The sequence below is a fragment of the Phaenicophaeus curvirostris genome, chromosome 8 (assembly GCF_032191515.1).
Source record: "Phaenicophaeus curvirostris isolate KB17595 chromosome 8, BPBGC_Pcur_1.0, whole genome shotgun sequence".
Lineage (NCBI taxonomy): Eukaryota > Metazoa > Chordata > Aves > Cuculiformes > Cuculidae > Phaenicophaeus > Phaenicophaeus curvirostris.
This window is the reverse complement of record NC_091399.1, coordinates 20,784,529-20,796,881: the sequence shown is the minus strand read 5'-3', so window position 1 is coordinate 20,796,881 and position 12,353 is coordinate 20,784,529. Positions and strand designations below refer to the sequence as shown.

Genomic DNA, 12,353 nt, shown 5'->3' with positions numbered 1-12,353 from the left:
CCACTCGGAGCAAAGACCAGGGAAGCACAACAGCGAGCAAAGCCCTTCTGAGGAAGCCTGGGTGTAGCAAGAGGGGCTGGGAGAATGGGGAGCCCAGCACCACCGCTAAAGAGAAAATCAGGACGTGGCACCCGGCTTTGTGCAGAGTGCTCCAACCCTCTGAGAACCCTCTTTGCCTGTGTGCTGGAACCTCCTGCAGACACAGACTATCTCTGGTTGGAGGAGCATGCAGCATTCACAAAGGCAGACAAGAGCCTGCCCTGATTGATGAAGGACAACTTTTTGGGGTGGTTTTCTTGCTAATCACAGGGTAGTTTGTCTTTTCAATCACACCAGCTACTTCCAACCCACAATGTCCAGGCACATCTAGGAAATCTGTTGCCTGGTTTCCCAGCAGTGGGTCACTCCCAGTGACCGTGTCCTTTCCCCATCCACATGCTCTCCCTCAGCTGGCTGGGTCCCTCTTGCCTCACAGGCACCCCAGTTGAGCAAAGCACAGCAGCCTGCTTGTAAATTCAGGGAAAATTTAAGACAGCATCACTCTGCTGGCCAGGACAGATGCAACACGGGGTTAAGCACACAAGTGCATTCCCGCTGAACTCACACAGTCACTGAAACTTGGGTAAAGGATGTCTATGAGACCACTCTTACTCCCTTCCCAAGGCATTACCAGCTCTACACTGTTTATTCCTTCACATGTTTGTCTCCATCTGTGCTTGGGGTCTCCACAGTATTCTCATATCACCTCTTCCAGGGTTTCCCTGCTGCCCCACTTACATCTCTCTTCACAGAATCACAGAATAACCAGGTTGGAAGAGACCCACCGGATCATCGAGTCCAACCGTCTTGTTGCAACACAAGTCTGTGGGCTGGGAGATCAGTTTATACCCTCCTCTTCTTAAGCTTAAGCACCTCTTCTTTCCTCCTAAACTGGATGTTGGAGCTCTCCTTACTGCTAGTCTTCTCTGGGCTTTTTTTGACCTGGTTCACATCTTCCTTGACATGCAACATGCCCAAGCAGAGCCCACCTGGAGCCCTCTGCATGGCTGAGCACAATGAGAGGATGCTCCACAAACGAGGCAAAACTACAGGAGACGCTGGGGGTGGGAAACATCTGTCTCTGCTCATAAAGATGCAGAATTTTGCATCAAGCAGGAGAGTTGGTTCAAGGCCAGGCAAGCAGATTTGCAACAGGCATGGAGCCACAGTGCTCCAGCACAGGCTTCTTACACCAAACTCATCCCTGTTTGATAGCAGGTTGACACCAGTGGCTCCCATGCTGCCACCCTTTACAGGACACCATGCAGAAACACTCTGGGCTTTGATGTGGGAGAGATCAGCTCTGCAAGCTCATCAGAGGAGTGACAGCAAGCCCAATTTCGCCACTGGGAATCACTGGTGGAGACAAGACGGATCCGTCCCATCGGGCGCTCGTGACAGGACCTTGCAGAGCACACCCCGTGGAGGACCAGCCCTCACGCAGCTGGAGGGCTTGGCTGGTGGTGGGGCATTCAGAGGAAGGGTTAGCACCAAAATAGGTTATTACCAGGCAACATGGGGCTCTTCATTCTTCTCCAGTCCCCTCATTTTCCTAAGGGGAATGCCTCAGAAAACTCAGTGGGGGGAGGAAGAATTTACAGCTCCCTTCCAAAAACCAGTCTTTGTTTGTTTGATCATGTTTTTAAATGATCGAGTAACTTGTGAATACATTTTCTGATGATTCCCACATCCTCCCAGCTGGAGAATGGTTCATGAACAGACTCCAAACTCTGTAAATGAGCTTGTTAGTCATAAGTCTTCAAACAGGCTTGATAAACAACTTTCAGCCTGCAGGATATTCATCAACCATTCTGTCTGCCTGGTCTCCTGACACTAATTTATTATTTACAATGAGAGAGCCCTCTCCTAAATCACAGGTGATTGTTTCTTTTTACTGATTAGCTGATTTTTTTTTAAAGGAGAAACAATGAAAAACAAATCACAAACAAGCAATGTGTCTGGAGCACTTATTCCTGAGCAGTTCCCCTAGTTTCCATGAGACATATCAGCAGTTGTCCAAATGAAACAAACTGTAAGTAAAGATCTTTTTGGCCAAACCTTCACGACCAGGCAACAGCCAAGAAAAAGAGCGTGACTATCACAACCAACTGCTGGGAATTTCAATGCCTGCCGCCAAATGCTCAAGGGACCTTCCAGCTGACCAGCACGTGCTGCTCTCTGCATCCTTCGGGTTTGTGGAAAGCCCAAGAATCTCAAGAAGTTCAGGAGATCGTAGACCATATGCAAAGATCTGCCACTGAAAGCCGCTTCACCCCACGGATGGATTCACACAGCAAACGCAACTTGCCCCAAGGGCAGGAGGTGCACTCAGGTGCACCTGAGCAGAAGGGGGGTTCCTTGCAGGAACAAACTTGCTGGAAGTTGCTCCAGTTCATGGAAGGAGATCTCCTCAATGCTACTCAGTTAATTAACACAGAAGGTGGTCGATTCCACAGACAGAGGTAGATGAAATAGCAATTTGTTGGGGGCAATGAAGAGGAAGGCGCTCTTAAAGACAAATTGTTATATAAAACACATCCAGCAGATTCCAAAGCCCCTAATTAAGGGCCAGGACTGTACCAAGTTATATGGGTGGTAAAACTAAGGCACGGTGAAGAGAACTTGGCTGAGTTATGGCAGCAAGCATACCGAAAAAAAGACTTCAGGACTCTGCGACCAAGGCACTGAAGAATTTTGGAACAATAAAAGAGATGCTGGGTCATCCTACTGGGCCATCTTGACTGACATTTGGAAGAAAAGACCCACTGTTTCAATTCAGATTTCTGGTGCAGGCCTTTTCTGGGTAGGCTGCTCCCATCACCAGCAAATGCCATGCCCCAAACCCACTGCTTTGCGGTACCTGCAAGCGGAGTGCCCCTACACTGCCTGGGAAATACAGGGAGCAAACGCCCTCCCCAGCAGGCTGCCTTGTGTGTGTGCATGAAATCTAGACCTATGTTTCCACCACCACCTTGGCTCCCCATCCCTGATCCACACAGAGGTACAGACTCCTATCAACATTCAGAGTGAAGGCAACGGGATGCAGAAATTTGCTCTGGACTCATCTCGAAAACTGCAAAATCAACAACACATTTGGTCTGGCAACCTCAAGTACTCAAGATCGATCAAAGCTGTGCTACCAGCTCGTGACTAGAGACAGACTTCCCAGTGTCAAATGGGAGCAGGAAAGAGACACAGATTCATCATCAGACTCGTCCATCCTAAGGAACACCTTGGTGCTCAGTTCACGAACCCCTACTCCACACCTTCCGTCTAGGGGAAAATGCGATGCTGCGCAGGATGCAGAAAGGTTTGAAGCGTTACCAGCGTTACCAGCATTTCCAGCCATGGGGTAGGGAAAACGCAGTAAAGCTTTACAGGAAACCAGCCCAGACTTCATGGGAACAGGAGCTGCCTGCAGAGCCACCGGCAAGGGCAGCCCTTTCTGCAGCACCAGACCCAGAGCATTAACACTCTGTTTTCACTGTTACAGCTCAGGCACTTTTCCCTATTAAGTAAAGTCCAATCCACCCCCACAGAGCCCCAGCTTCACTGAGCTGACACAGAAAAACGACGGCTTGTTGAAAGCTGCCAGCATGATCTTTTTTCCAAATATGGATCATACTAGTGACACTTCCAAACCAGATGACAATATCTACAGCACTGAGCAGGTCTTCATGGCTTCAATGGTTGCGGCTCAGCCCAACTCACCTGGCACTCATTTAGCAGCCACAGACACCACAAACCCAACAGCAAGCAGCAGTCTACTAGAGGTGCCCATGGGTTCAAAATCTACCCAACCTTGACTGGTCCAGCATCTATGTTGGCTACAAGAAAAGGCCGGAAGGTACTTGGATGCTGCCTTCTGTAGCCACCGACCGTGCTCGATCACCCTCAGGTACCCTGCTTTCTTCCCAGAGTTCCTGGGACTGCTGGTCCCCTTCAGAGCTGGATGCCATTTTCCTTCTCCGGTTTTGCCCGCTTGGCAGCTGTTTTGCCAGCAGCAGCAATTTTTTCTTGTCCCCAGATGCACAGGGCCACAGATAACTTTGGTTTTACTTTGGACGAGGAGGCCACATCTGCTGGTGGGCTTAGAGCAGGAAGCAACATCCCCAAGCTCCTGACGAATTCCAGCTCTTGATGCAAAAGCAGTTTTGCTGCCTGAGCAGCTCATCAAGACGTGGAGATGGTCCTAGCCAGATACTGAGCGGCCCCTTGGATGTTTGCCCTGCCCAGCAGTCTCGCGGACTGGTTGGAGTTTCTCCTGTAGGAAAATTTCTCTAGCCAGAAATGGGGGGAAAAAATTGGGTGGAATATGAACTGGATGCTGCAATAGGATGTAGTGACTCGTTAACAGCACAGCTGGCCCCCTTCACCTCTCTTCTACTCTCCCCTTCCAGGAACACAAGGCACTAGGAGGTCCTGGACTGCCACTCCAAGGCAAACGTTCATTTTATGCAGGTACAACAAATCCGGACTGTCTGAGACAGTGCTTTAAACACTGGCATAACCTTTTCTCGGCCTCTGGAAGTGAGAGAGGAGCCCAGAAAGCTATGTGAGCTGAAATAGATGCTCACTGTCTTGGTCATCAGGCCTCTCTTTCCAGCTTTGGCCTCCATAGATTCATCCTCGCAGATGCCAGGCTTTCCATCGCAGGAGGCGGCCCACAGCTTTGGCACCACTGCTCCCTTCCTTTCCCAACCAGCACCCTCCAGATGTTCTCACTTGAAAGAAATTTCTCTCAAAACTATGCCTCTATCTGCCAAGCTCCCACCCTCACGGCATCTTCCAGGGCTGCACGATAGAGACCAGCCGGGTCCAGGGGAAAAAGTGCAGGAAAGGAAAAAGAAAGTGCAAGTTTGGTACATACCACACGTTTACAAATCAACGCAGGAATGATAAACGTGAGCAGGGCCCCTGGGGTCCCTCGCTGTAAGAGCGCTGCAATCGCAACACAGGGTGACAAATCACAACTCCCTACACGCCCATTCTGTGGGGCTGGTGGCATCTGCATCTATGCACGTGTGAGCTTCCACTGACGTGGTCTATAAAGTAGAGTCCCCCGTAGAGACTCTTCAGTGGCCAGAAAGAAGTTGCATTTATGCTGCATCTCCACCTCAGGGAGAGGCACTGCTAGCATCCTTCTGCACACCCCATGGGACTGCCAGGAAACCCGCTGGGATTTCACACTGCTTCGAGCTGTCTGCTCTCCGACCAGAGCAGCCAGTGGGTTCAGCAGATATTTCCCACACCCAAGCACACAACTGTTCTTTCTTGTGGGAACCGGACTGAAAGCGTATGCTCTGTCCTGCACCGCCTGTGCACAAGTTGAAACCTTTCTGTGCCCTGTGCGTAAAGCCGCGAGGACAGTTCAAATGGAAAGACAGATCAGAGCCCTGGACAACAGCTCTTCCAGCCAAGGCTGTGATGAGTCTCACTTCACATTTCTGTAATCCACCCCGAAATCCAAGCCTCCTTTAGGAAAGGCGAGTAGGGTGGGGAACCAGCAACGCAGTGATTCATCCTCCCCAGAAACAGAGGCTCAAGTCTGGAATATTGTGACACTTAGTAAATACTCGTGATGTACTTCATTATGCAACGGAGGCCCAGCAGGAGCACAGCTCCCTCAGGGCTACTTAATATGGATTTCAAAAATGATTAAATATATCATAAACAACTTGCAACCAGGAATAAACACCTATAATCCCATCAAGCCATTCCGGTGATGCCAAAAACCATAGAAGCAAATTCATTTACCAGGGGAAAAAAAAGAAGACAACCTCAAAGGAATTATGACCCTGTAATTCTGTGTCTGCCTTGTCAAGCGCTTGACTCTCACAGCCCCAGCTGCTTGTGCTCTGTCTGTGTTCTTGCTCTTCTTCCCAGGCTTTCTAATGTCACATATTTTAATGCACGTTCTACCTCTGCCAAAAGGCAAAAGGATCGTGTCCCTGAATGCAGACAGCAAAAGTGTTCCATGCCCGTGCAGAAATATTCCAACGGCCCCAAAAAATTGGGGTTTGCGTGACTCAAGACTGCTGGTCAGGTTTTTAAACACTAATTTTCATTGACTGGCATAAATATAAGCGGTCCATTGAATTGCATGCAATGACTCGAGCGAGTAAGGATTGCACAAATTAACCCTGAGATAATATTTTCCCATGCAATCACTGCTTTCTACATCATCAAAAAGATGGAAAATAGACTGGCTAGTAGTGGAAACTCGGTGCAGATGACAGAAAGCTGATGTTCATTAGAAGAGTTCTAGCAGTTTAGATCAAACCTTCGATTTTTTACAAGAGATTTCAAAATCTAATTTTCATGGAAACATTTTCACTGCATTAAGAGAGGAGGGAAAAAAAAAAAGCAAAAACTTTCAGCAAAATCTTTTTCAAATTAAAAAGTTGGAAGCTTGTGTGGATGGATTGAAAACACAAACACCATCAGCAAATTATGAGACCATGAGAACCAGGAAGCAAAACTGATTATGATCAAAAAAAAGTGAAATTCACAAACAAATAAAAGTCTGGCTTCACCTGTCAAAAGGCGGGTGGCATGGCCCACGTTCACGAACCGAATCAGCTCCCCCCTTCAAATTAGTATGGTTCTTTTTCCTTTGCTAATAACAGTATGCTGTCCATTTTTGTTTGGTTTTTGATGCCTTTATTTGTATTTTTTTAAGCCTTCAGGTTTATGACGGAGTTACGTTTCCATCTTTTGTCTGCACCCAGAAGCTCTAGAAATTTATGTGAAAAACACAAAATATTTTCTACTCAAAACTGCAGAATTCGGGGATGTAAGAAAAAGAGTCAGCACTGCGAGATACTTGACAGAATAACCACGCACCAGCCAGTCTGAGAGTGAAATTAAATAGATATGCCCAAAGAACATAAATAGAAAGAAATTAACCTTCCAACAACTGCTCTGATTTTGTTATTCAGCTGTTACTCCGGTGAACTCCGTTTACTCTTCCTGCAAGAAGCCTCTAGGATACGCACAGTACGACAGGCATGTGTGAAGGTCACTCCCACAAGAAAAAGCAAGCTGTTATAGCTTTCATGCAGATAACACAAACACCAAGTGCCTTAAAAATAATATTGATCTGATCTTCTATTTTTCCACACCAGGAAGAGGAGGACCGGTTCTGGAACGTCTTTCTGGGCAGCACCTTGCAAGGATGCTCAGTGCAGCCTGCGGGCTGAAGGCGGCGGAGGGTCCCCTCGCTCACCCTGTCTCACTGGGGGCATCAGCAGCAGACTCCCCCTTTGCCCAGCACCTTTGTAGGACAAGAGAGGAAGAAAATAGCTGCTAGGTTTAATCAATGTGCCTTGCATTCCCACCCCCCTCCTCCTTTCTAGTCTTTTGTACATCCCTGGTCGACAGTCTCAGCGTCTTCTGGGCACAAGGGCTGTGTTTTACTCACAAAAGTGCCACTTGGTACCTCAAGATAAAGCAGAGGTTTGCAAAGTAAACCCTGCAGTTGTCCCTGGCGCTTCCTCTCCATGGGCCTCGGCAGCCCAGAAACACTTTTCACATTTCAAAGCAGTGGCAGAGCCTTCCCATCTCTCTTTATGAAGGCATATGTGGTTTTTTTTTGGTTGGTTTTTTTTTTGGTGACGGGTGAGGACCGCAGACAACCTCAGGACCAAGGAAAAAAAAACCAAAAAACAATTCAATATTTACACAAACTCTTTGACTCTTGCAGCAACTTCACTTGTTCCGACTGAAAAGAGGCAATTAGAGTATAAAGAACAGCCATGCCAGAGCAGACCAAAGGTCCTCCAGCTCAGGATCCTGTCTCAGACTTCCCGTAAGAGCAGAGGCAGAGGGTATGAGCCTAGGCTGCAAAGGAGCAGTCTCTCCCCAGCTCACCCTCCCAGTCTCCGAGACTCGCAGCTCTGGTCTCTGCCTTCAAACCCTGCTGCAGTGAAGAGCCATCCTCAGTCCTCCTGGAATTTGTCTTGTCCTTTCTTGAAGTCTTTTCTATTTCTGACCTCTGTAAAATCCTGCAGCAATAAGATCCATCACCAAAAAAAAAGGTGCCAGCTGAAAAAGCCCTTCCTTGTGCTCTCAGCCCGCTGAAGGGGGGGCTGAAGCCAGGACAGACGCTCTGCTTGACCCAGCAAAGAAACTCACCTCCTCCCAGCCTCCCCAGTGCAGTTTCTGCTTCCTTGGGAAGGAGCAGCAGTGCCAAGGGGTCACAATGCCCGCCGAGACAGAAGAAGCTGTGAGGAGCTGCCCCAGCTTTAATCACAAACCAGCCCCGACAGCCCGATGTAACCTGCCAGCCCGGGAGAGAAGTGCAGCTTCAAAACTGCCATCGCTTCTATACGGAAGAGTAATTAAAGGACAATAATAACTCTAATAAGCAGAACTCATGTGCATACTGGACGAAAGCAGGGCTTATTCATTCCTCACAAAAGAAATATGAGCATAACAATTTTTCTTTTGCTGCTTATTCTTTCCCTGCATCATTTTACGAGCCATCAACAGCGAGACTCAAACAAACCAACCAAGAAAAAGCAGAGGTCAAAAATGCATCCTAAAAAAAAAATCCCCAGACCCCTCAAACTAACAGCTTACCAGCTCTGGATTTGGAGAATTAACCTTGCTCAGCACCACGAGCTCTGGGAACCCACAGGCCACCATCAGGTTTTTCTGCCGTCTCCAACGGGCACGGGAGCAATAGAAGCCACTTGCCTTTGCCGGGAAGCTCAAGGGGTCCCTGAGCTGGGATCCACATTTTCATCCCAGTTTTAGCTGGAATTAGCAAAAGCCCTGCTACCAAAGCAAGAGTCAGTTTTATCTCAACAGGTGGTTTTGCAACGGAACAACTGCAAACTCTTCCTGGCTGCGCGGCAGCGGCAGAGAGGTTTGCTGTGAACGCTATCAGCTTTCAGGGTACGGTTTTCAGAGCTACAAGCTGAACCAAAGTCAATCAGAGCGACAGCTTTGCAGCACCACTGAAAAATCAGCTCCTTAATACCCTGACAGTTCTTCCCGTACATGTTACAATCACAATTACCCCCAGGGATGCTGGGTTTTGTCTTTTTCATAGGAGAAACTTTTTCACCTGAACCCGTTTCAAATGAACTAGTGGTAAAATCGCTCCTTCAATCTCAAATGTCCAAATATAACCTCTTGTCATTTCTATGTGAAACTTTTCCCCTTAATTTTGTGTTACAGCGAGAGCCCCGATGACCGGACTTCTCACTTCAGTTTGGGACAGAACTCAGTGACAGCCGAGCTGAATTTCCCCCAGGTTGGAAGGACATTTTTAGTATTCTTAAGATATTCCATAATTTCTCCAAACAGCTTTTATCTTCTTTCCCTTAGTTACATGGAGAATAACTGAGCCCCGTGTTAGCTGTTCCACTGAACCAGCTCTCAGTTTTCACCGAGCAATGCTCCTACCCCTGTCGCGCTGCCCAGCTCCAGCACAGCCCCTTCCCCGCGTGGATAGCAAAACGCTTCACAAAACACACGCAATAGGTGGGGAAACTGAGGCACGGACACTTCATGGAATCTGCTAAAAGCCTCATGTGAAGAGCCAGAAAGCCCAGGTGACAGCTCTGCTCAATAAACCAGGCAGAACGCATCTCTGGTATTATTATTAATTTTTTTTTTGCTTACTTTGGAATACTTTTAAAACTTCCTAACTCGCCGCAACGGCTTTAAAAAATTTACATCATTCAGAGAACTTCTAAATTACACGGAGCTGTAGTCTGGTCCCCACTAGGCAACGCTGGCTGGGAAATACACCCTCGGAGTGGGATTTTTGGTCTGTCTCATGCTCCAAGAGCAGGGTGGGCATCGGGGAAACGCAGCCCCTTTTTTTTCCAGGCTGACGGAGGAGGCTCCGGAGAGCTCAGCAGCTGGAAAGGGGCAGCATCAGGAATAAACCGGGTCCAAACAAAATACGATTAACGAAATCGAGGAGAAACAGAAGGGAAATAAAGAGTTGTCTATGTAATTTATCGGCTAGCATCTTGGGGAGCAGAACACGGGGATGAAAAAGGGGGATCAACGATCCTTGTCTTCCCCGCTGAAATATCCACCCGTCGGGTCAGAAATTGAGTTTTTTGCGGGTCCTGGGAAGGGATATTTTTAAAGGAACCTCCCAGCTCGGTGCTGGAAGGAGAAGCTGCTTTTTGGGAGGCTGTTCCCTTCCCCAGCCCGGTTTCCTTCGGGAAACCGAGAAAGCCACGTCGAATCCGCGGGGAAAAGAGGGTCGGAGGCGGCAAGAAAAAGCGAAAAGCGAACGAAAATTGCAATTGCAATTTTCGTTCGCTTTTCGCTTTTTCCATTGCAATTGCCGCTCGCTTTTCGCTTTTTCTCGCCGCCGGGCAGCCCCCCCCGCCCGAAACTCCTTCTCGCTTTGGAAAACGCCTCCCGCTGCACCCGCCGGGGCTGCTCCCAGCCCGAAGCCGTCAGGGACGGGGAGCCGGGGGGCAGGTCTGCACCCTGCCCTCCCCTCCGAGCCGGGACCCCCAGGAGAAGCGGCGCTCGGGGACCGGCGGCTCCGCTCCCCAGCCAGACCCCGCGGCGGCGCTCCCAGCATCGCATCTGTAGACTCGGAAAAGACCCCTAAGAGCATCAGATGGAGAGACGGAGGGACGGACAGAGGGACGGACAGATCATAAGATCATCAAGATAATCATATGGATGGATGGAGGGATGGATGGAGGGATGGATGGAGGGACAGGCAGATCGTAGAATCACAGCACAGCACCATTAGGTTTGGAAAAGTCCTCTAAGATCATCAAATGGAGAGATGGAGGGACAGACAGATCATAAGATCATCAAGATCATCAGATGGATGGATGGATGGATGGATGGATGGACGGACGGACGGACGGGCATATCGTAGAATCACAGCACCGTTAGGTTTGGAAAAGACCTCTAAGATCATCGGATGGATGGATGGACAGACGGACAAATCGTAGAATCACAGCACAGCACCGTTAGGTTTGGAAAAGACCTCTAAGATCATCAAGACCATCAGATGGATGGATGGACAGACGGACAAATCGTAGAATTGCAGCATAGCATCATTAGGTTTGGAGAAGTACCCTAAGATCATCAAGATCAGGCGGGTAGAGAGATGGACGGACGGACAGAGGGATGGGCAGATCATAGAATCATAGCAGAGCATCGTGAGGGTTAGAGAAGACCCCGAAGATCATCAAGATCGTTGGAGGGATGGATGGACGGGCAGATCATAGCTAGGATCACAGCTCAGCATCGCCAGGGGTGGGAAAGTCCTCCAAGACCATCAGGATCGTTGGATGGACGGTTGGACGGACGGACAGAGCGGCCGCGATGCACGAGGGGGCTCGGCCCGATCCCGCCCCGGTTCTCCTGCAGGGACCGGGAGCAGCGCGGCGCCGGGACCCGACGGCCAAGGCGTTAAGGGGGAAGAGGAGCGGGTTAGTGGCGCCGAGGGCACGGGGAGCACTTACTGTCCTGCTGCGGGGTGTCGCTGCCGCTGGTCAGCCCGGGGGACTCGAGCAGGCTGCGGCCGGGCTCCCCGCCGGCCTCCTCCGCCTGCGCCGCCACCATGTCGCCCGCCTCCTCCAGGTCCAGCAGGTGACTCACCGAGAAGTTCTTCTTGGCTTGTAAATTGTCCAGCCCGGCGGGGCCGTCGAGGCGGGCGGGCAGCAGCGCCTGCCTCTCCATGGCGTGGGCATAGCCGGAGGCCATGGCGGCGGCCGGGGGCTCTCCTGGCCTCGCCCCCCGCGGGCGCCCACCGGCCCCGCTCCCCCCCCCCCCCAGCCGCTTCGAGGACCGGGAAACGGGGAGCGGGGGGGAAAAAAAAACGGGACCCGGCGGCGGGACGGGACAGGACGCCCGAAGGGGAACGGGGCTTAAAACATGCCGGAGGGGAGAACGGGGCCGGCTCGGGGCGCCGGGAGCTGCCGCCGGCCGGGAGGCGCTGGGTGGCTGTGGGGCCGCCGGGGCGGGTGCGCCCCGTCCCTCCGCCTCCTCCGCCGGCGCGGCCCCCCCCGCCCTCCGCTCCTCCCCCCGCCCCGCGCTTCAAACGGCGGGGGCGGCCCCGGGCCCCGCGCCCCTCGGGTCCCGCTTAGGGGGACCCCGGTTCGAGCCCCCCCGCCCCGCGCTGCTCGTCACCTGGAGGGGAGGGCGGGCGCGGCCCCGGGGAGAGGCAGCGGGAGTGAGAAATGCAGCTGCCAAGGTGACAGAGAGAGGTGGAGGAGGAAAGCGTGAACGGGCAGAGTGGGAAGGAAGAGGAAAAATAGTGAAAGAGGGAGAAAAAGAAAAAAAAAAAGCGCAAAGAAGAGCTACAAAGTTCTCAA

The 12,353-nt window shown here is 50.8% G+C and overlaps 1 protein-coding gene across 1 annotated transcript in view; it reads right to left on the bottom strand.

Moving 5' to 3' along the window:
- PRRX1 (paired related homeobox 1) overlaps nucleotides 1-12,024 on the bottom strand; it is a 39,100-nt gene extending 27,076 nt beyond the window's left edge. The window contains exon 1 of the mRNA XM_069862734.1: nucleotides 11,502-12,024. Coding sequence (XP_069718835.1) covers nucleotides 11,502-11,742 — 241 coding nt within the window. The 5' untranslated portion in view covers nucleotides 11,743-12,024. The remainder of the gene's footprint in view (nucleotides 1-11,501) is intronic.
- Between the last annotated feature and the right edge of the window lie 329 nt (nucleotides 12,025-12,353).